General features: G+C 40.1%; 1 protein-coding gene across 1 annotated transcript in view; it reads right to left on the bottom strand.

The window, feature by feature from the left end:
- Nucleotides 1–2,176: 2,176 nt before the first annotated feature.
- The window catches only part of LOC128859857 (uncharacterized), a 53,079-nt gene continuing 29,838 nt past the window's right edge, over nt 2,177–25,417 (bottom strand). Inside the window, exon 2 of the mRNA XM_054096970.1 lies at nt 2,177–6,656. Within this exon, the coding sequence (XP_053952945.1) occupies nt 4,178–6,490 (2,313 nt within the window). The 5' untranslated portion in view covers nt 6,491–6,656 and the 3' untranslated portion in view covers nt 2,177–4,177. The remainder of the gene's footprint in view (nt 6,657–25,417) is intronic.

Genomic DNA, 25,417 nt, shown 5'->3' with positions numbered 1-25,417 from the left:
AAATACCTAAACACCGTGAGCGACATAATGAATAATACACTCGCAGCAGTGCACCAATGGACAACACAGGCTGGCCTAGGGATAAATGCTGATAAAACGGAGATGATACTTTTTACTAGAAGGTGCAAGATCCCCTATTGGGAACCCCCGAAGCTAAACGACGTGAAACAAACTCTTAAAAACCCCACAAAGTACCTTGGAGTAATTCTGGATAGTAAACTATCATAGAAGCACAATATATTAAAGAGGAAGAAAAAGGCCAGTAACGCACTATATGTGTGTAAAAGAATGCTGGGAGTTACATGGGGTCTATCTCCTGCTCTAATGTATTGGTGCTACTCAGCTATAGTAAAGCCAACATTACTATACGGCGCTCTGGTGTGGTGGACTGCGCTACGAAAACCGACATATAAAAAGCCTATGGAAAGTATTCAACGTCTAGGTGCACTCTGCACAACAGGTGCATTGAGAACTACTCCAACGGCAGCGCTTGAAAGAATACTCAAATTATCACCGATTGATATTGCGGCGAAATGCCTAGCAGCTAAATCCACCGTAAGGCTCAGCGCGACAGGCGAATTTACCTAAAAAACATTCGGACATAGCTCAATAGGCATTAGTTATAGGGTCCAAACGGACTAATATATATGACTCCGAAATGCAATTGGGTGAAGAAACTCCGCACAACAATAGAAGAAGAGGGATGGAAAAAAGAAATGAAACCTTACCCAAATACTCTTAATATATTTACTGATGGCTCGAAAAGGTTAGACGGAGTAGAAGCAGGGATCTACTGCGCAGAACTAGGCATCAGGCAGCCATTTAAGCTTACTGACCACTGCAGTATTTTTCAAGCAGAAGTCTTTGCGCTAGGTAAGGCTGCGGAAATAGCATTCGCAAAGACATCAAGCAACTCCAAAATAAATATATACGCTGACAGCCAAGCTGCGATAAAACCAATAAACTCATATGAAATTTCATCTAAAAATGTTCTAAGAAGCAGGGAAGCCATAGAGAAATTAGCCGCAGACAGACGGTTGCATATCTATTGGGTACTCGGACATAAGGGCATTGCAGGAAACGAAATTGTAGATGAGATTGCCAAAAACGCTGCTTACAGACAATTCCAACAAGAAAACGACATACTGAAACCTTTAAATACGGTATACAATGACATCGCTGCGGACATGAAAATACGGATAGATAGGAGGCGGAATAATCTAACCACTTGCAGAACCGCGAAAATCGTGTGTACACAGAGTGCAGATAAATACGTTCGATTCGTACTAGCTCTGTCTAGAAAAGAAAGCAGAACTATCGTAGGTATGCTGACAGGCCACAATTTGCTAGCGGCGCACGCATACAGGTACAAGATAGGAATCACGAACAACCATAGCTGCAGATTTTTCAATGAACTAATATAGAAGAGAAGGAAACGCTAGAACACCTATGTTCCTGCCCTGCATTAGCTAGAACCGGATTAAAATGCTTAGGAGCTTTACAATATGAGAAGTTAGAAAACCTCTCGGGGATAGAGCTCCAAAGTTTACTTAGATTCCCAAAAGACGCAGACGTATTATGATACAAATTGCCTACTATGGAGAAACGTAAGGGTCTAGCTCCATCTTGTAACACTAAGGATCAATAGGTTTTCAGCTAGCCAGGTCAACCTAACCTAACCTAATGTAAACAAATTTTAAATATATATCTTTTATACTGCATGAATAATCGTAGTTCCTTTTTTCTGACACAGACTGTAACTGTAACTGTCAGCCTCCGTGCTTTGACAAAATCATTATTCTAAAAGTTTGCTCACAACTCATTTGGCTCTCAGTGTCAGCTTTTCCTTTGATTTTTCCTTCTCTAAGTCTATTTTTAAGAAGTTATTCATAGGACCCTTGCCATAAGGTATTATTTGTATGTGTCTATCATAGAGTCGGTAAGCAACCTGTTTGTTGTTTAATAAATAAATAAATAAATGAATAAATTGGCGCTTACACCCTTTTCGGGGCTTTGGTCGTGCTCCTCTTCCTATTTGTGGCGTGCGTCTTGATGTTTTTCCATAAACGTATACGTGCGTATAAAAACAAAAACTTACCAAATCAAGTAATGCAAAAAAGGTATATAATTTAAATAAAAACAAAAGATTTTATGTTTATTTTTCTTCAATGCAAAAGTAGATTTGTCGTTTTATTTATTTAAAAACAAAAGCTTATTACAAAGTAAACATAACCAAGGTTTATTTTCATATAAATTATTAAAAGCAAAACTAAATATTCCATTTAAATTCAAGTTTAATAAATAACAGCTTAAACAAACTAAAATTAATTAATTCACTTCAACATAAACTAACAGGTAGGTAAGCAATGACACACAATCACATGTGTGTGCATGTGTGTGCATGTGTGTGTGTGTGTGCAGATGTGAAAGAAAAATTCAATGCAGTGCATTTAACAGATTTCATAGAAAACATATGCACAGTTAAACAAAAAAATAATAGAAACAGTTACAATTTGAAATACTCCAATAAACATTTTTTGGTGCAACAAACAAATAATTTATAAAATTTTCTTATTTCGAAATTAGAAATTTCTTTATACAATAAAAACAAGTAAGCAAAACACATCGAGCGTTCTTTGTGTGTGCCTTAAAAAAAAATCAAAAATAAAAATAGTTAAAAACAACAACAATAAAGAGGTATGAAAAATATGAAACTGGGTTCTTGTGTGTCTTTTTGCCGCTTAACAATTCCAGCACTTTGCATTTGGTTGTGTAACAAAAAAAACAACAACAACTACTACTAAATAGTAAGAATGCTCTAAAGAACGAGGGAAACCAGATTGCTTTTTTATTTCATTTAATGAATCAAAATTAATTAAATTAGCTTAAAGAAATAATAAATAAAGAGAGTCGAAACACATTAATTAAATTCTGGTTAGGAGTTTTTGTTGTTGTCCATTTTGTTGGTCTTTTAAAAGTCGCGCTTTCATTTCACTTAACGCAGTGTTTCAGCTCTTTTGAAAGAGAGAGGGAGAGTAAGAGAGAGGAGGAATTCTTTGTCTTTTGTCGTTTCATTTGCTTATTCACATTTTATAATAATACAAATTTATATATATATATATATGTGTGTGTGTGTGTGTGCTTAGGTATACGCTGCATGCCTACACACATTTTCCACTAGCAATAAATAGTAATTAAATAAATTTTTGTCACTTAAAGTTAAGCAGCTTAAAAAATTAGAATAAATTACTGCAATTAGGATTTTTCAATCAAAATTATGCTTAAAATTAGTTTGTGGGGCTTTCAATATTTTTCGAATACAATCTACGAATTAATTAAATCAAATTATAAAACTAATGAAATCCAATTATCCGCTTTTAACTAAATAGTAAATGATTATTTAACTTAAACTTCAAATTTATATCAATAATCTCCTAATTGTCTAGCTTGTTTGTCTTCTAATGAATATGAGTACTTATGTGTGAGAGAAATAGACAGTTATAGACATAAGGACGAAAAATGTTTGTGCTCGGAAAAAACTAATCAATGCTGAATTGCCATTCACAACCATTTGTTTTTTTAAAACTAACATTTTTTATGTACTGTTATGAAATTAAAATATCAAATTTGGCCTCAATACCCTAGGCGCCGACAAACGAGCGAATGTCAAGTAAAAGTTGAGCGCTTTCATCGAAAAATTTCATCAAAGCTCCCACGCGCTTTCACGTAATCATTCTCCGAAAAGTTTGCTCACAACTCATTTCCCCTCAGTGTCAGCTTTGCATACTTAGCTTAGTGAATTAAATAAATATAAATGTAGGCTTGCACCATTTCAAGTTTTTCCACCCCATTTCTACAAATCTTTTAAGAAAAAAAAAAAACAAAAATACTTAAATTCATTATTACGCTTAAATTAGTCTCAGTCTTCACAAAGAGATTTTTGAAAAATAAAATGTTTTATCCGTTGTTATCCTTACATCTACTTTCTCATGCTGTACTTAGCTACTCTGTACTTGTACGCCTGAATTATAAAGTTCTCGAATATTCACTTCATTTCTTACGGACATAGGGCCCATGTTCCTTCCATGTGACCTTATGTTAATCTCTTCCCGGCAGCCCTCCATAGGAGAGTCTCCAGCACCTACGCTTTACAGCCCTTGTATGTGAGTGGCCACCACTAGGCGCTCTCCGTTTTCACCACAATCGGCAATGCGCTTCCGATACCGCTGTGCATCGTCGACTTGGCCGCTAGCTCCTCGCTCTTTAATAGCAGCGGCAAATTCATCTTCATGTCGCCCAGTAATGGCAACGGTGACTTAGAGGCGCCACTGGCTTCACCAGCAGCGCCACTATTGTTGGAGCCACCGCCGCGTTGTTGCGATTCGTAGCGCGTGTGTGTGCGCATGTGCCGTGTGATCATGTCTCGTCGGCACGCGGCATACGGGCATTGTGGACACTTGTATGGCTTCTCGCCGGTGTGGGTGCGTTGATGTGTGGACAAGTGGTCGGAACGTGAGAAAACTTGGCCGCACACTTTGCAGGTGTAGGGCTTAACGCCGGTGTGCAGTCTCATGTGGCGTGTGAGCATATCGGAACGGGCGAAGGAACGCGCGCACACCTCACATGAGTAGGCTTTGGTGATATCGTTGGCGGGGTTGCGCGACTTGTGCCTGGACGCCATATGTTTGGCGAGGCGATCGTGCAGCGAGAACATCTGCCCACAAACCGGGCAGACGTAGGCAACATCCGAGCCGGGTGGCATTTCTTCCACCACAGGTGAGACGTCGAGATTGTAACGCCATGCGACCGATTCCTTGGTGGTGGGCGATGCAACATCTCCTTTGATTACGGGCACGCCCACCGTGGTGTTGGGTGCATGTGAATGTAGTGGATGCATTGGCATTTCGAGTTTGATCATCGCAGCGGCAGCGGCTGCGGCGGCATGTGCAGCAGCAGCAGCTGCAGCGTATGGGGAGACAGGTGCGGGAGAACTGGCCAATGATGCATGATTGCTGTTTCCTGCCACAGTGAACTTGTGGGAGGGGTTGCTTGGCGACATGGAGGCGGCGCTAACAGTGGCTGAGATGGGCTGCTGTGCTGGTGGCAACATAAGTGTGGTCGCTGGCAGTGGCGATGGAGATTTATACTTTTTGCCACCCAGCTCAGATGTGGGCGTCGTGCCACCGCTGCGTACTGATAGATCCAATGGACGCTCTTGTGGTGGTGGCATTATGGTCGGGTCCGAAGCGTTGCTTTGTGCAGCAGGTGAAGAACTGGTGCGTGTATTAGCCGTGGCAATTGCTGTGACCGATGAATCGCTGCGTGGTGGTGAAGGAAGTGCAACGGTGACGGCTGGTGGTGGCGAACGGCTGGGAACACCGACGGCAACTTGTGCAGTAGCTGTCGATGTTGGTGGGAAAGGAGGCGGATGGTCTAGATGAGCACCCGAATTCACCAAACCAGTAGGCGAAGTCTCATCCGCGATTGACGATGCGATCGAGGAAGGCGTGTGCTGCATTGGTGTCGTATAGAGATCCTGCCGTCGTCGAAATACTTCATTTAAGTACTTTGTGTGCAAATAATAGCCAAAGAGCGGCGACGGAATAGGAAAGTAACGGTCATAGGGATTGTGCATGTGCTCAGTCTTGATGTCGACGTGCAGCGGATTGTCACTGGGTGTCGAGGTCGCAGCGGCAGCAATGGGGTGCGCCGCTGCCGAGGGACTATCGCTCGATGAGACCAGCTGCAAAGGACTCATGCTGATACGAGGGCTATCATTGTCGTGCGACAGATCATCAGACACGGCATCCGCCTCAGCCTCAAGATCGGCTTCATCGCCACTTACTTCACTGAGGGAGCGTTTATTGCTCATTAGCGCCTTCCCACTGTCATCGCCACAATTTTGACGTTTGGAGCACATGTTATTGTTGCTTCCATGGTTGGTGTTGTTGTTGTTATTGTTATTGTTCTTAAAATTAGCCTCATTCTCGACATCCTCATCGCCGTCCAGTGGCTCCTCATGGCTGTGATTTTGATTGCCTTGGCCGCTAACATTATTGTTGTTATTGTTGTTGCCACCATTGTTATTCACGATGTTGTTATTGTTGTTATGATTATGCAGCTTATCCAGCACAGCCGATAAACGCTTCCGTTTGCGCTGCTTCCACGGCACGTTGTTGTTGGTCACAAAGGGTTGATTGTTATTCACCTGCTCGGCTGCAACGGCGGCTGCGGCAGCGGCAGCAGCAGCCTGATGTTGTAGACTTAGTGCCAGTGGCAGATGTTGTGGCAGCGGATACTGCAAGTGGGCAGCGGCGGCGGCAGCAGCAGCATAGGGCGCATAATGCGGATGCGACTGTTGACGCTGATGCATCTGCTGATGTGGATGCTGATGGTGCGGATGGTGGCGTTGATGGGAGTGTTGGTGGTGATGGTGATGATGGGAGCCCGCCTGATGCCCCATGGGGTCGGTGCCTTCTGCCATAGTCATCAGGTCGCCGCGTTTTCGGGGAATTTGCGATAATTAAAATGCTCGCTCTGCGTCGAACTAAAACGAGGTGTCTGAGGGTTAGCCGACCAGGCGGACGGTTGCTACTCAACTATGAACAAACGGCAAGCGAATGGCGGTGCAACGTTGCATTTGGTGCACTGGAGATCTGTAACAAAAGAAGAGAATACGTAATGGATGTAAGTAAGTTGAAAAGGTTAAAGTTGTAAATGCAAGAGTAAATATTGCCAACACTACTGTGGCATGTGGCAATGCCACACACACACAGGCATATTGAGAAATACACATAATTCAGTGATGCATCAAAAAGTCAAAATACTAAAGTTTTCTGTCAGCAGAAAATTTAATTTTTTCGCTCTTTCCTTTTTTCATTCAAAAACAATTTGCTGCGCGTTGACGCTGGCATGTCCCCAAATGGCCCTACTGACCCCAAGGGCGAGCAAATATACACAAGTGCATGCATACACACATACACATACGCGAATGTGCAGATAGTCAAAGCGAATCAGCGTGCACACAATAAATTCTCCATGAGCATCAGTAACTTTTGCTTCAGTTTACGCTGCGTTGACTCGGCGACAAAATCTTTGTTACAGCCACAAGCACACAGACACACGGGGTGCACATACATATGTGGCGAGAGCAGTCATTGGATTGCACGCTGGCCGCCTGACTGCCTGGTCGACCGACTGGCTGGATACTTTATTTTTCCGCAAAGATTTTATGGTGCGCAAATTTATTACACTTGCCTGACCAGCCAGCGCCACCTCATCCAATGGGTGTGCGAGAGTGACCATAGAAGGAAGTCAAGTCGCTCCTAGTTGAAGCTGAAATAGCTGGGTGGCGTAGTGGTTGGCAGGTCTTCTTGGGCATTTGCTGTGACAATACTTTGGGCGCAGCGCCAATACCGGCGCGATCCTTCAGCCAAGGAGCTCGCATCCGGTGAACTGTGCCGAAATCAATGGACTTGCGAACTTAGGAATTTTTATTAAGAGCAACACCCAACACATTGGCTTGATGCGACAATTTATCGGTGCTTGTAGATGGTAGGAACTGATACAACAAATGTTTGTGTAGCCGGATCAGGCCTGAACCAAGGTATCAGCACACTTAGTTGCCGGCGAGTAGGCAGCAGTGCAAACACCTTGAATTTAAAGTGGCTGGCACTAAAGCAATAACAACAAAAATAACTAAAACAACCATAAGCGGAGCAAAAGAAATGTTGAGTTCGAAAGGTGCCGCAGTAGTCTTTTAGTGAGCTCGAGTGAAAGTGGAAACGGGAGTGGGAGTGGGAGTGTGCTGCACGAATTTGTTGAAAGATACGTAGCGCCAGTGCTGGTGTTGGTGTTAACCATGATGACGTTTGCTGCAATGCGCTTATCCTTGTGAAATATGGATATTATGTACACTTGTCCACACACAAGCCGTGCGCAAACTTCAAGTAAAATGTGAAGTAAATAGTATTTGTGGCAACAACGCCCGCAATTGACTCCAAGCATGTGTCCGTGTGGCCATGAGTAAGTGTGCGATTGTGTAACTGTGCTTGCGACACGGTGGGCTAGTCACATACTCGGCCGATTGGTCCTTGTGCCAACTACTTACCACTTTCCCTGCTCTTCATACGCCAGTGTGATTCTTTCAAATGTAGTAGTTGTTGTTGCATGTGTACTAGTTGAAAAACAAACAATGCTCGCTTAAAGTTTGCTAACTGTAAACATTTGCTTGACTACCTGCCAGTGCGAAGGTGCAAGGACGAAAACGGATGACAGGCTGCAGGACTAAGAACTGGCTCAGAACTGAAAAGGTGTTGAAAAAATGAAAAGGTCCGTTTTCGGCTTTACAGAAGCAGTGATGGCAGCAACAAGGAAAAGGCAGCAACAAGGAAACAATACCAAAAATGATGACATCTGGGCCACACGTGCCGCTAACTGCTTGCCCGCCCAAAAGGGTCGAGGTCTGGTCTTTGCCGAAGTCAAAAAATGGCTTACCCACTGTCTGTTGCAAGGGCATGTGTGTGTGTGTGGGTGTGTGGCATGTGTTGAAATGGCAAACTGTTAGCAGTAGGTTTTGTTGTTGCTGTCACAATCGCAGTGGCAAGTGCAGTAGCAAGACTTGGTTGTTGTTTGCCGTGTTGATGAGTTTTAATGGACTCGACGAGCTGCGTCCTCGCCGACTACCAACCCAATCCAGGCGCTGTGCATTTACACACCTCGTTTGACACCTTGCTTTCACCTTTGCATATCTTTGTCATTATTTTGTGAGTTGAACTCGAATTGTGTTGCTGGGCAATCAGCAGGATTATCAGGAATAGCGTAAAAGTATTTTTTTTTTAATTTTTATTTTTTTAATGAATGTCGCTAAAGTAGAAAAACTGACTGTGCAAAGGCAGCTATATAGAATAGTAAAAGAAATGAAATGAGCGCTGCGGTTAAATGCTTGGCGGTGTATGCATGGTGAAGTGTTCCATTAGCGCTTCAGAAACTATAGTTTCGGTTGCAAATGCAGGAGGTGTGAAATGCTGCTATTCCATACAGCTTGAATTTTATCTGATACATTAGCATTATGAAATGTAATATAAATACAATTCCAAGTTACAATTCTTTGCCACCCGAAATACAACCATAATCAATTTCATGCAATTTCGGTCCAGTTGTCGCCTTTCGTAATGCTTCACACCGCCCTAATGTGCAATTCGTTTAAGAGGACCACAATCTCAGCCAAAGCTATAGCCACAGCCGTAGCCACCATCGTGCAAATTTACGATCTTAGGCAAAGTTTTGTTGCACAACCAAATATTTTAGGTTTCCACTCTACTAGCTAAGCAACCGTTAGCACAGCCAACAAAGCTGTGGCTGTGGCTGTGGCAAGCAATGAAGCATGCAAACGAAAAAAGGGCGAATATTTTCATTCGTGGGACAATTGTTTGACCAAAAGGCAATAATTTGTCCAAAATGAAGTTTTGCATTTTAATTTCGCACAAATTTATTATGCGCTTTTTTGGAAGAGTGAGTGCCCGCCACAGGTTTGGTGCAGCAAATTGATGTTCCCGAAAAGCGATTCGATGCAGATTTTAAACTTTTTAAATTAAACTTACTGCTAATGGAAAATTGCTAATACAGTTACACTTTTGCACTTAGTTTCGCAATTGGCGTCAGGAGCTGTGAGTGTGAAGGGGGTGGAAGTAAAAATTTGAATGGTTAGCATTTTGCTTTGTATTTTAAGGTGGTAAACGATCCCCCTCACTTCCAGTGCGAGATAAAACATGTTGAGTAAATATTGAGAGATTTTATTAGACACTTCAATAATTTTGCCTATTCGATTTTTACATGCGACTCACCTCACTTGCGAATCGGTCTATCATAAGGTCCTCTTGATAAGCATTTCCTTTTGCACGAGCAATAACGACTTCAATGTTTCACCAGAGTTAATTATGTCGCCATATTTTCGACTCTATTAATTATCGAAATGTCCGAAATAATTTAATTTTAAAGTCTTAGAAAATCATTCAAAGAAAGCCTAAATCGTTACGTTCCTCTACTTACAAGAAAGGAAACATTTAAGTTTGCCAAGGTTCAAAGGCTGTTTAAAGCCAAATATCGGTAAGACAAAGCCCATACAATTTTCAAATTAACTGCTTCCCCAGTTAAGTTATACTTTAACTCCTTGTGGAGCATAGGGCGTCGCCAATCTTAGTCCTTATTCGATAGCCTTGACAACTTTTGGGTTTCCTATATTATTATTTATCCGAGGCTGTGAGTTTGACGATTCGTTAGCAATTAAGACTCGCGTAAGTAGGTTGCTAGCCCGCCTATCCTAGCTTGGTGTTACCTAAACAAACTACATACACCTCCAAGCTCGTGTTGCCTGTTCCGCGATTGGTATTTTATTTCCCACCTATTCTGCATATCTGCCAAGCGTTCCCCTATCCGCCACCTGGGGACGCGACCGATGAGATACAGGCAACTCCACACTCTTCCCCAAAAGACATATTTTGATTTTTATTAAGCTAAGAAAAAACTTCGAAAGGCTCATATTTTCTACATAAAAAATACCTTCTCTTGATGGTGCTTAGTATAAAATGTAATACTAAATCGTTTCGGGTATTTTTCAATTCCAAGAGCAAAGTCAATGGCAACACCAAATATAATGGAACTTGTGCCACCAGTACCTCAGACAGTTACAGCTCATTTGAAAATGCATCTGAAATTAGTGTAGACTTCTCACATCTTCAGCAAGCAGCTAATACCGGGAAATTTAGTGTTGCCCCAGCAGATGTACTCGAGTTTTTGCAAGCTCTCGATGCCTCGAAAAGAGCAGGCCTAACCCGTTTCTTTAAAAACTGCGCTAATTTCCTGTTAGGTTAAGTTAGCATAAATGGCTGCCCAAACGAGGGCGCGCTTGGGAAAAGAGTCCAATTCGTCTATTGTGATGTCATACAGAGAGGAAATGTAGAACGAGAAAAGAAAACAAAATCCCAAAAGGGAGGAAGAGGGGGGGATGATGGCTAAACGGTGACTAATTACGTTAATCACTTTAATCTGTGATAGCCCCGATATGTGAATCTTGACCCGACAAGGGTAGGGCAGGTGAGGAGAAAGTGCTAAGATGATGTCACCTCGTACTCCAAACAGCTGCTGCAGAAAGAATTTAAGGCAATACCAACCATATGGCTAACTGAGTTGACGCGAGGCCCATCTTTCAGAAGCAGGGTAAGGTAATCCGAATCCGATATCAACTCCCTTATTTTGGAATACCGGCAAACTTTGGTAAATCTAACATTGAAGACGCCTCTGACGGCAGTCGATTACGGAAAATACTATCGAAAAAATCGACTTCTCCAAATTATGTACAGAGGCCAAACGGCGTCTATATCTCAACATGCAATGAAATGCTAGACGCCCTAGTGAGCACCCATTTTCCCGGGAGAGCGCCCCTCTACACCCTCATAGAGTGTAGCAATCCCCGCAACCTGATCTAACCTAAATCCGCTAAGCTTCGTGGTGCTCGCCCCTTCGAAGCTTGCCGTCCTTTTAGACAATCAGGCTGTGAATGAGTAAGCAGACGAGTGCGCAAGGAAAGTGTGTGAGACAGGACTTAAGCACTCGAATTCAAGCATACCAGTCTGACTTTCCAGTGAACACAGATTCAAAAGTATCTTGGAACAGCTGCTAGTCACAGCAAGACCATTCTGGGCAACAATCGACGAAGGAAGAACGCGCCCCTGGCTGGAACTTACCACGTGAATATGTTCGAGGCACTGAATTTTTAACCACACGATCGTCAATTTCCGAACAATTTACGTATAACAAAATAAGCTGCAAGAGTAAGGAAGCTATGGAGTCCATTACGCACTTCTTGCGCTTGCCTGTGATGGCCAAGTGGAGCATGTTAATGGCAGTGTAAGTAGACGAAACTGGCTCAACCTTAGCTTAAGAATCTGTATCTTCATGGAAAAGCAAGATCTCTGCTAAAACCAGTTTGAGCTTAACAGAAACTTTCCCAAGTGGCCCAAATTGCCTTTGGATACTAGTGTTGAAAGTCTTGGTATCGCTAAGGCAAAATAGTCGCACTAAAGGGGCAATCTTAAGGTGCAATGTAACTCAATAAAGACTATTAATATTATATATTCAATTCTTTGAATTCTCTATGAAAAGTCTAAACAAAAAAGTGCGCACAAAAAAAAATTTAAAAAAATTGCCGCTGCAATCAAAAATAATTGTTTTTGTTACAATCCAGTGTTTTTTTTTATCCACTTGCTGTGTGAATAATTCTTTTACTCACACTTTTCAAGGCAAAAAATTCAACAAAAATGTTCACAGCGCCTGAACGGCGACGCTGAAGTTCAAAAGTCAAACATTAACTGCCGCAAATCAAATTTTGTTTCTTTTCACTAGCATTTTTTGCCATTTCAGCCACATTTTTTAATTTTATTTTTTATGTTTTATTTTACTTTTTTGTTTCAGCCAAACTACTGTGTCAACTTGACTTGCAGATACAGCAATAATAACGCCGCCAAATAAACAACGGTGCAATTAATAATCATAATTAGGGTAATTATAAAACAACGTGCTGACAATCATGCCAAAAACTTTTCCGTTGCAACCGCCCGCCTTGAGCAGAAGAGCAAAAAATGTACAATAGAATGAAAAGCTTTGCATATGAAAGCGCAAACAAACCAAAATGAAATGGGCGAAGGCGCAAGTGAGCAACTTTTGTGAAATAATAAATTTCTCACTTCGTGCTGTGGTGCGAAAATAAAAATAAAAACACTTTTGCATACAAAAAATTGAAAAAAAGAAACGGAGCAAAAGTAAAAAGTGCAATAATTGTAATAAAGTATTTTCTCATTCATTTATTACTGTTATTGCTGCGCTTGCCTGTGGTGAAGGAGTCTCCTCCACTGCAGGCAACGCCACTTGTCCGCCTGCAAGCGCTCTGAAATCTGTTGTTACTATTGTCATTAAGGAAGCTTGAAAGTGCACTACTTATACCATACATCTTTTGCGGCTCCAGTCACGCATTGTTGCTGTAACTGCTTACAATAAATTACACTACTCTTTTATTTTTTCCGCATTTTCAGTTCTCTTTTGTAATATTTTCACTTTTCACATTTTTTTTTAATCTCTTTCGAATACATAATTTTTCATAATTATGCTGAAAATTTACAAGGACTCTGCGGTGCAAAGGAAAAGCAAATATGAAAAAATGGAGCAGTAGCGCGTTTTTTTCTATGCAAGCAATTCATATGCCGTGGCTACATTTGATTTCTTTTTGTATTTCGTTTTTTTGTTCTGTGATTTGCTTTTATTTTTTTCTTGCCCTCAACTGTGCTTATGCTGTGGAATTTTTGTTTTTGTTGCGGCTCAGTTTTTGTTTCCTTCATCTACTTTATTAACCGGCCATGCAGTTGGAGTTGACTACTGGCGTCTGTCTACTTGGCCAGGCTGCATATCCACATGCAAGCACACACAAGGAGCAGTTGAAGCAGACTCTTTTGGCGAGTTAAGTGGATAATGTGTAATGTGTCATAAAGCGTTTACGCTTAAATCTGCTTAATTTTCGTTTCGCTTTTATAGTTTGCTGCAAATTGCTGGCATTTCGAACAAATTTCGCTTTGTGGGCAGCTGGTGCTGATTTGTCCTTTTTTTGTGTTTTTTTTTTTTTTGAGAAGCTATAATTAAGGCACATATCAAGAAGCGGTGTGGCATATAAATTCCTGGTGGTTAAACTCAGATGTTACTAGGTATTTCTTATTTAGGTATCTCTTAACGAATTTAACTTTAACACTTTCAACGCACATTGGCATTAGGTGGACAAAATAATGCTTAACAAAGCAACTAAAGCCCTTAGGGGAAAATAGGTGAATTGGAAAAAGAAACGATATTAGAATAGTAAGTGAAGTAAAAAGTTGTAAGCTTTTCTGTTTCTGTAGTTAAGCTTTTCCAAGTTCAGCAAAGTACTAAGTTCGCGTTTCACGTCAAACCGCTGTCAAATTCTATACAAATTGCATTGCCGTGAAATATGCGCGAAATTTTATATTTACGAGTATTTCGCGACAAGGGAGTACTCAGTTCACGCCGTGAAAACACTGAGCAATACGCCAGCAACATTTTTTCACACCTTTTAAAAATTCACGTATCATTTAAAACAGAGTGAAGTGCCTGAGTTGGAATACTCCGAAGAGTATTCCACTATTTGCAAAGAGTGTGAGTAAATCTGATTTATATATTTCCATGTCAATATAAAAGTGCGTTAATTTATTTAAAAATGCATTCGGGCACACTGATAATTCCAAAAGTGCAAAACTGTCTGCTAAAAAATCATCCGTAAGGACGCAAGCACCTTTAGGTTCTTCTCTACGGTTGGATAAGTAAATTTTTTTTTTGTATTGAAAGCGACATATCGAATGAAAGCACATTAAATATTATATTTAATAGGATAAAGTTTATAAAGGTTGGTTCAATTTCAAGGGCCGATGTGAACCATACCTAAACGTCAACGACACCGTTGGACTTCTTTCTTTGGGGTTATTTGAAAGAAAAGGTGTACGTCGATAAGCCAGCAACAATTCAAGAGCTAAAGGATGAGACAATTCGGCACATTAACGGCATAGAACCTCAATTATGCCTCAGCGTCATCGAAAGTTTGGACCAGCGAATGGACGTGTGCCGCCGAGGCCGCGGCGGCCATTTGACCGATATTTTGTTCTATGTGTAATTGAGCCATACCGGTATTATCATGATAAAGAAAAATTACAATAATTTCCTAAAAAAATTTTATATTATTGAAAATCAACACCGGCCCTTGAAACTTGACCACCTTTTATAACTCACTATTTTTTCAAGTACTAATTTGCGCTGGTAAAAAAAAAATTTAAAAACTTTACTTTAACCTCTGGAGAATCAAGAAATGGCACTTGTAAGTCAAAAAACGTATGAGAGAAATATTTCTGGTTTCATTCTACAGAAAAGTGTTTATAGTCTTTTATTTTCTTTTACTTTTCGTCCAACCATTATTTTAAGTGATCTAAGTGGAAAAAGCCCTACCCAATTTTTCGGTAAATTTGGAGGTTTTAAGAGCAAAGCGACTGGCTTCTTTCCACTACAGATATTCAGTTTTTTTATAAATTTTATTTTTCATCTCGAAGCAATGCGAAAATGTGCGGGGAGTAACAAAAATAAATTAAATACAATGGGCTCTTTAGCCTGAGTGTTTTAGGAGCCACCAAATCTCCTGGCGCTCCTTGGTTCGACCTTTTCTTTTCAACAAAAATAAACCTTTTGCATTTGTGGGTGCTCTAATTTTATTAAGAATATATAATATATGGTCCTATGCCTCCGCGGGCGAGCAAAGGACCGCCACATGTTTCCTCGTTTTCGCTCTGTCATGAGCTAACCTCTTGATTTCGCTCCAAGTTTTGTTAGTTTTGAATTCATCAGCTTCTAGATTCCTCCTCCAGGTCAGTGCTGTTCTGCCTCTACGACGGCTGACTTGAGGGTTACAGCCGATTACGCTGCGGGTGATGATGAGGCTTGTTTTCATCTTTCACGTGCCAGAGCCAGCTCCATTTCTCTTACAGGATTTCCAGATGCATTGATAACTGGTTACAACGATTTCACAGATCAGTGTTTGAGATCGTATCGGGCCACACATTCTCAATATTTTGCGGAGACAACGATTCGTGACAGCCTGTAACGTTTAGAGGTCAGAGGCGGCAAGGTTCCAGGCTTCAAAATTGTGCACAAGAGTGGATTTTACATTGGAGTTAATTTTTTTGTTTTTGTGCGCCGTGTGATAATTGTGGAGTTCTTCGAGTTCACTCTTATTTTTATTTATTAATTATTTATTTCCAATTTTTATGTGATTCATCACTTTACTCTCACTCTTAAGTGATGAATTATTTGCTAGTCAAGCACTCGAAATTTCACTCAAGCATTTAATGCTGCAGCTTAAGTTATTGAACTTAGCAAAATTTCGTTAATCGCGCACAATATTTACAGTGTTGTGGCACGAAATCGATATAAACAAATAACACAGTTTGAAAATTTTGAAGGAAGATATCACTTATACCACGCACACATACATACATGTCGCGTCTGTCTACAAGTGAAAGATATTTCAAGTTTATTTTCAGCAGCAAATGGGTAAAAATAAAGTCTGACAAATTAACAGCCGCGAGAATCACAAGTGCAAAAAGATTTATTTTCGTACAAATTTATGCATGTATGTATGCGTGTGTGTGCATACGCATACATATTGATGCAAATAATTCAAAATATGGCTTGCCAATGCCCTTGAATTGAATTTTCCGCCCAAAAATTGTCGATTATAAACAGCGTAACGGTAGAATGCCAACAACGTTCACTTGCTATTTGCTCAAACAATGTCTGCGCTAACAACAACAACTACAACCGTCACTAAAATTGACTCACTCTAGCCCATGGTAGGCACAGAGATAAGCGGCGTGGCCTGAGTCGTCAGCAAATATTCGCACATACTGTAAACTGTAACGCAAACACACGCATACATATGCAAAAATGAAAAAATGAAAAAGGAGCTAATAAATTAAGCAAATAACGAGTGCGAATAATGAGCGGCTAAAAAATATACAAACAAAAAACAACAATGAAACAGGAGACATAGCAGCTACGACAATCACAGCAGCAATATTAAAGACAACAACAATAAAAAGGTAGCAGCAGCCGTTCATGCATTGGCTGGTTGGTTGGTTGGTTGGCTGGTTAGTAGGCAGGCGTTGGTGGCAAGTCGTGTGGGCGATCAAGCCGGGCACATAGTGGACTTACACACGCACACACACATACACATACAAGTGGAGGAATGGTCAACAACAAATACTACTAAAATGCATGATATTTGCCAACAACACAAACAAATTGTTGACATTTTAATTCGCTGCACTGCTGACTGCCTCACTGCCTGACTGACTGTTTAGCGTCGACACTTTGAATGAAATTGCAGCAAGCCGCCTCATGCTGAATGCAAGTGAAGTTATATATACATGCACACATATACATGCATGTATGTATGCGTGTGTATGTCTTCTGTACATAATTGCTGGACATATTTGCTTGCGGGTCATTTTACTGGTAAATCCCTTTCCTGTTGCCGATTGTCGCATTTGTCGGTTGCCCATTGTCCGTTGCGCTGTTGATGGCTGTTGTCTGCTGCTGTCGTTGTCCGTGGGCGAATTCTTATCGCCAACAACCGCATTGCAACTTGTTGACTGCCACAGTGCAAAAATCAACAGAAAACCAAAAGCGTCGCTGTCTTTGCGCATATTTCAGAAAAATTACAAGAAATCGACAGCCATACAAGGGAAATTATGAACGAGATCGTTCATGGCGGTTGACATGTTGCAATAAACGGTGCCATTTTCTCACAATGTCGTATACCCTACACAGCGCCACTCAATAAGTTTCAGGATAGGAAGCAAATAATAAACACATTTTTTTGATGTACCATAGAAAAAGCTTCTCAACTACATAACAAGGTTGGCATAAAGAGTGGGAAAACTTGCCGCACACTGGCTAAACTGTGCCGGTCAGCGTCAAGCCAAACTATTCCTAAGTCCCAACAAAGGAATATCTGACAAACTTCTCTCACTAAACAGAGTAGATCTGCGTCTTTTAACAGGATATCTTACAGGTCACTGCAGCCTGAGGTATCATCTAAATAATATTGGTCTATCCGAGACCAATGTCTGCCGCTTTTGCGAAATGGACATAGAAAGCTCAGAACATGTGCTTTGTGAATGTCCTGCGTTGGGCAGACAGAGACTTCATCACCTTGGTGGTATCGTAGTATCTCCATGCAATCTTTGGAGCAACAAACCCAAAATTGTGCTAAAATTTTTAAAAAGCCTAAAACTCTAGGGTTACAAAATAGGCCTTTCACAATAGATCAGCTCTGGTCGCAGTGCGTAATGGCCTTCTAATAATAATAATAATAATAATAAGAGTGGGACCAGTCTTCTCCGAACAACTGAAAGATCCGCATCCGTGGGTGGTTTTTGGTCTAAAATATTCTACTCAGTATCCACCAATGACAAACAAGGTTAAGAGACCAGGGAGCATCTAAAGGACTAACCAAGATTGAACCAGGTTCAGCATTAACAAAATTTGCTATAAAAAAATCAGCAAACAGGTTCACACCATTTCAGGAGAGGTGGATACCAGAGCTGGTCTTCCCATCTTTGATGCATTGCCAAAAAAATTAGGACCGCATTTAATATTGTTTTCCACACTCAGAATATAATTAAAAAAAAAAAACGCTATGCCCGCATTTCTGTTTTTGCATAACAAATTGCTTCCGTATCTTACGGCGATTTGCTTAAGTTTAAATGTTTAGTGTTACTTCAGAAGATCATTATTAGGGACCGAGATATCTCTAACATCACTGTATGTTGCTGCTTGCTAAACTTAGTCTTGATGAAATACAGTTTTTTGCTTACTGAACGTCAATACTTTTTATTCTCTGTCCGTCTTTGGAATAATTTACCGCTAAAAATCAAATGAAAGGGAATTAGCGCTTCATGAATGCATTGCTTTGATACTTTGCCCAATATTGCTGAATTCACTCAACCTTGCATGTACTTTTTGCACTTTTTTTATCTTTTCTTTAATATCCTCTACAACTTTTTTAACACTACTGTAATTTAATTTTAATTTTATTGATAAATTCTGTAATCTAGAATTGAAAATAACCCCTGGTTGTATACTAGACTAAAATAAGCTAAAAATGTAATAAATATAGAAATTTATTTAAACAATTAATGGGGAATAAACACGGCCTGAGCCCGTTGAATGGGTTGCATGGGCCATATTCTCAGTACTGTTAGGGGCATAAATGAGTACTTTTGAAACGTAAATGGTATACTTTTTTACAAAATTTATAAATAGTATTCCCGCTACTTCAGTTTGCAGTTAGTTTTAAATAATAAAGTGTTGTTGTAGTTGTTAGCATTGTCATTGTTAATTACCGCCTAGGTGTGCATTTCTTCACTTGGTAATGGCACCAAAGCACTTTTCCAACAATTCAGAATTGCTTTTTTTTTGTTTTTGTATTTTTGTTAAACATCTTACAACAGCGCTTGCGTTGCTTATATTTGACGTGTGTTTGTTGTTGCCAAGTGTTATTGTGTTTATTTTATTATTCCATTCTACGAATGTTGCCATTGTTAACACAATGTTTTTTGTTGTTGTTGTTGCACTTGCAATTCTTGTAACTGTTATTCTTGTTCAAGCGCTGTGCTGCAGTCAATGCCCACAACATGGCAAAAATAAAATTATTATTAAATAAACAAAAACTCCACGCAGCGTTGCATGCGCCCAACTGCAAGTGACAATGAATTGTGGCATTCCATTATTTTTTTTCAGCGAACTACGATCGGAGAGGTGAGTTGAAAACGCAATAGCATAGATGTTAATTCACACATTCACACATGATTTATAAAAAAAGATCGCTTGCTGTCAGAAAAGTAAAAAAATAAATATTTATTTTAATTCATTTTTATCTTGCCACCACTCGCTGCCGCCTCAAAGCACTGCAATTCGAATGTCAACAGCAACGTTTTGAATGAATGCGAAATGAATGGGAATATTTCGAAATTCAAAGTGCCGCTTTGCATTAATTTTGTTGTTGCTACCGCAGTTGAGCAACAGCCTCTTCGCGCCTGCTTAGCAAAGATACAACTTCGCTTTGTTTTTTTTTTCATTTTTGTAGTTCTCTGCATAAAATGATGAATGGCGCTCTTTTGGTGCAATTTCAGCAGCGTTGCAGTAAATGTCAAAGCGCCACACCTGCCCCGCCGACTGCATTAACCCTACAACGCGCAGCTACTGTTGCGCCCCAAAATGTGCATGACGACAAGGCCAATAAAAAAAGAACAAAACGTAAAAAAATAAAAATAAGCAACAACTATCGGGTGTTTTTTAAGAGCTTGGGAACTACAAAATAGAAACATTTTTGGAATGAATTTTTTCACTATAATCTGGTAGATCATTTCTTGTCATTTATTTTTTAAATATTAAATCCGGCATATCTCCACCGCTGCTACGACCTACGCGGCCCATTCGCTTAGTAAAATTTTTGACTGCTTTTTCCAATGTTAAATCTAAATGAGCCCGGTCAGCAAAAATGCACCACAAATTATGCTCATTCGGCTTCAATTCTGGCCCGAGCTGTACGCTGATTATAGGCACGTAAACCGAGATCCATACGACAAATCTTCCACTTGTTCGCAGTACTAAGGCAAACAAGTTGTTAAACGACGACGAACCGTCATTTCGGCGTCCTCTTCAACACTTCGCTCAATGAACTTCGTAGAGATTCTAACAGATTTATTTTTTTCAAAGTAAATTTCTACAATTTAAAAGCGTTGTTCTGGCATTAAATGATTCATTCTGACTTGTCAAACTTTACTAAAGGCAAATGCCAATACAGTTTGCCATTTTCAACTGTCAAATCATAGCTATCGATATCGCTCGTTCTCATGCAGCTAAAAAGCTCCTGATACTTACAGATAAACGCCAATCATTATTTTTGTGTATTTTTCAGTTTTATTAATATACAAATATTGCATTCAATGCCTTTCACACATATGCATGTGTACAGTTATATGCTTTTTTCTTTAGTACTTTTGAATTTTGTTGCAATTTTCGTACCATTGTTTCAGCGCAATTTATGTAAATTTTCATATATTGATTTTTTCCCGTAGATATTTTATGACAACTTAAATAACTATAAAATTATTAAATAAGCTAAACAGAAACGCAGCGCTAACAATGAAGGCTTTCGGCAGATAAATTGATTTATTTCTGTAATTTGTGTTCGATGGTGAAAGAGTTTTGTGTTGATTTAATCAGATTTGCTTGCACATTAAACTCTTAGGCAATAGCATTTATATTGTGATCTGCTTTCTTGTATGGCTTATAAATTATTGCAGCCACTATTATTATTATTATTGTTGAATATTATAAATCAACTTATTCAAATTTGCCACAGAGAAAATGGAGCTGATACTTCTAACCAAGAAGCACAGCCTATTAGAAGTTAGCATGCAAACTTGCGCAAATACGCTAACCACCCAAAAAGGTTTTAAAGTACCGAGGCATACGGCTGGACCCACGACTAACCTTCTGGGGCCCAAATAAAACGCGCAGCAGAGAAAGCTGCTCAGATTGCAGCCCTACTCATCAGACTGATGGCAAACATAAGAGGACCAACCCGAATGAAACGGAAAATAATTATGGCTACCGCGATCTCTGTTCTCTTATATGGAGCTGAACTGTGGGCAAATGCGCTAAAGGCAAAGCACCGATGCAAGCTCCCAGCATCGGCACAAAGAACGCCAGCTCTGAGAGTTGTGTCTGCCTACCGCGCAGTATCAGGGCCAGCTGTTCAAGTGATTAGTGGTTCCACACCGATAGATTTACTAGCTTTCGAAAGGAAAAAGTAATGGGTATTAAAGAACGAGAGGATGGAAGTAGGAGTAGGCAAACTTGCAGCGCGCGAAATAAAGGATAAAACGCTAAGGCTATGGCAAGATCGCAGGAGACACAAAACACGCGTGCAGATGTACAACCAGGCCGATAAAAGATGCCACAACATCGTACAGCAGCAACCTCGGTGAAGTCATTACAAAACCCAAAAGCTTTCGGGGCACAGGTATTTCCAGAAATACTTGTTCAAAATAAGGAAATGCGAACACTCCACATGCATGCACGGTGACGCTGCCAAAGATGACGCTGACTCGGAGACTCTTTTTCCAATGCATGCTTTGAGAACAAAAACCTCAAACGCTGGGGAAGGCACTCGAGCACATAACATAACCACCGAAAATGTAATCCACAAGATGCTGAGCAGCGAGAAAACGTGGGCAATCATCAGTGGTTTCACGGATGCTTTGGATGGAAAAGCGGGACTTGGACGCGAGTACACAAGCATAGATCTTGTCAAGAGAAAGATGGAACGCCACTCTGAAGTAATGCGAGAGCGATTCCAGGGCGGCCGACAGTTCCACTAAAACTAAAAGTTTCTCATTGCATTTTTAGGAATTTTATCAACGCGCATCAGTTTCTTGCGTCAATTTTGACCCCAACATCGCTTCATTTTGTGTGAAAAATGTGAAGCACAATGACTTTTTCTCAAAAATAAGCGAAAAATGACATCATATAAATGTCCATCATGAGCATGTTTGCAGATAAAATCCAAGAAACAGGCGGTTCTGGAACATGTAGATGTGGAGAACGTCAAGATATTGATGTTGAAGGTTGTTTAGCAAAAAGCAGATTATCTGACATTCAAGCCGCCGAATCGTAAGAAAGTAAACAAATCAGCTGAAATACACCTGACGCCAGTAGTTTGTCGTTTAACTGGAATTTTCCATGCTTCCCATTTTCAGGCGCCCATTCACAATTCACAATTTCATCCCTTTTTTAGTTTGCAACACTACTAATCAGGTCGGGTATTGTTTAATCGCGTTCAACTAAAAGCGGTTACATAAACTCGACTAGCTTATGGGTGGTTAAGTTTCAAGGGCCGGTGTTGATTTTGAATAAAATGCAATTTTTTTTAAGAAATTATTGTCATTTCTCTATATTATGATAATATTGGTATGGCTCAATTACGGATAAAGCAAAATATCGGCCGATGGTCCAAATATTCGATGACGCTGAGGCATAATTGAGGTTCTATGCCGTTAATGTGCAGAATTACCTCATCCTTTAGCTCTTGAATTGTTGCTGGCTTATCGACGTATACCTTTTCTTTCAAATAACCTCAAAGAAAGAAGTCCAACGGTGTCGTTGACGTTTAGGTGTGGTTCACATTCAACATCGGCCCTTGAAATTTAACCACCCTTTAGTTTTTACTCTTTCTCGCGATATCTCTTCAGGTGTTCATTACAATACATATTCAAGTTTAATTTATATTGTGAGAAAACTATAAAAAATATTATAAAAAATTCTTTGGTATTAAACAACAGTCAAAATGATGCAGAAGCGTTACTAGGTATTCTGCTGTATATTTCAGCAAAAAGAGTGAGAAGCAAAAAGAAGCTCCAGTTGAGTATCTGAAAGTGGTGGTCAAGGACTAGAAATCGAGAATAGGTTGCTTAATTTGGGGTGGCTGCCATTAATTAAAGGGGGGTTTTCGGCTCATACTATCACTGAGAGGAGACTTTTGGATCTTTTACTTTCTCTTTGTTCAAATCCAGAGTGGCGAATTAACCAAAGAACGAGCATTATTATTATTATTATTATTATTATTATTATTTATTAGAGCAATATGAAATATAACACTAATTGTTAGAGCACACTAGCTACTTAGGCCTCCGGTGCTGAACGAGCATTATAACTGCTTGATGGCAATCAAATTTTATATTTTTGGTGAATTCTTAAAATTAAAAAAAATCGTTTTTTTCAATATTTATCTATTTATTGACTTATTTATATTATTTATTAGAAATACGTGTAATTATGAATAATTATATTGCATTACGGAAGGCACTAGTAGCTAAGGCTTCGGCCGTAAACATGAAGCCACTTTTTGTTATCGTGTGCAGAAGTTTGATTAACCTTAGCGACAGATATTCGAATAATTTTACTCTTGATTAAATAAAAAAATTGTATTGTGGGCTTCACAAACTCACACTCTGCGTATAATCGATTTCGATTTTTTGCTATTGCATTATTTTTGGACTAATTGTTTAATACCATTCGTAATTTTTTAATCTTATAATTTCACATATGCACATACATACATACGAGTATGTATGCCTTTTTTAATCATGTATGTATGAATTTGTACAACGCAGATAGGCACATATGTATGACTCAAAGTGCGAATTCAGGAAACACCATCAACTCTACCACGCAACTGATCCCCAACGCTCGCCCACTTGATAGCCCATTAAAATGGTGATCCCTCACAAATCCGACGAGACGCCATCGAAGCACTTCAAAATGCCAATCGGATTGACGAGAGCCTCAATAAACAGCGCACACAAGCACCGCACGCAGGTTATGCTCTATACAGGCATCCACATGCATACAAACTAATATATGTATGTATGTATGTACGTAGGCATTCCTCCATGCATGTATGTTTTCTTTTTCATGACTGCAGGCAACCGTTTCTTTATTGCTCTTGCTTTGGTCTTTGCTTATATTGTTGATGTTGCGCTGATAGCGTCACATAAAATCAACAAGCCATCGAAATGAGTAGCGAAATAAATGCAAAGCAAACAATGGTATCTAGTATAAAAAATACAAATAAAATAAAAGCGGAAAAACCAAGCATAAACAGAAAATGAAGACGACCAACTAGAGAAAAAAGGCTAAAAAGCAGTGTGGCATAACACAGAATATGGCTAATAAAATAACTGCGCACGGAGGAGTTCAGTTGAAGCAATGAGTTGATAAAGAAAACCTGCACCAAACACAAACAACAAGCGCGACTCCTACGCTCATTGCCAATTCAAGTGCTAATCCGCGCGCTGACGGCCCAAGCAACCAATGAGCGTGCGCGCCGTGTTAGTGTTGCTTCAACTTTGCCGCTAAGCCGCGCAATAAGCAAACGAACGTACAAATAAAATGCCATACACACACATATACGTATGTATGTAATGGGCAATAGGCTACAACAATAAGAGCAATGAATGTGCACTAGCGAATGTTGGTGGCATGCATGTATGTGTGTGTGTGTGTGTGCGCTTTGTTGACACGCCCTAAAGTAAACTACATACTAGTTGTTGCTTGCTTTTCGTTTGTCGATTTTTACTCATTGGCGAGAGAGTGGTGGCGAGCTGGTGTGTAACAGTAAAATTCAAATTACAGCAACACAGCAACAAAGAAAACTCACCAATACAGCGGAATGTGACAAATTACCAACAACAATGGAAGAGCGCAAAGCTTTTTATGAGAACAAAAGCTTCGCTAACCGTGCTATGTACGTCGAGACAGGCAGCCACAGCCAGAGAAATACTTTTCGTCGCTAACATAAATGGCGTTTATGGTATGGCGTTGGTGTGCTTGTGTGTTGGCAGCGTTGTACATATTTCGCTGGCTACAATTGTTGTTGCCATTCAAGTAACAACACCGATCGCTAGTTACTGCAGTCGGCCAGGCGCACTGTAATTAAATAACGAACGTTACAATTCCATTTAATTGAATTGATTTTTAAATATACAAATGTATGAAAGTATGTGTGTATGTGTGAAACACGTTTAACTACGGCGAATTCCACGACACATGCCTTCGCGCATGCAGCCGTATGGAATAATGGATTTTGGAGTTATTTGATTCGTTGACGTAGCGTCACCACAAATTGACCCTGTGACCTTTGCGTCCGTCCACGTACATATGTAACACGTTAAAACGTACAATCGAG

Source organism: Anastrepha ludens, chromosome 4 (genome assembly GCF_028408465.1).
Source record: "Anastrepha ludens isolate Willacy chromosome 4, idAnaLude1.1, whole genome shotgun sequence".
NCBI classification, from domain to species: Eukaryota; Metazoa; Arthropoda; class Insecta; order Diptera; family Tephritidae; genus Anastrepha; species Anastrepha ludens.
Note: the sequence above shows the minus strand (reverse complement) of the source record. Positions and strands in the feature narration are given on the sequence as shown.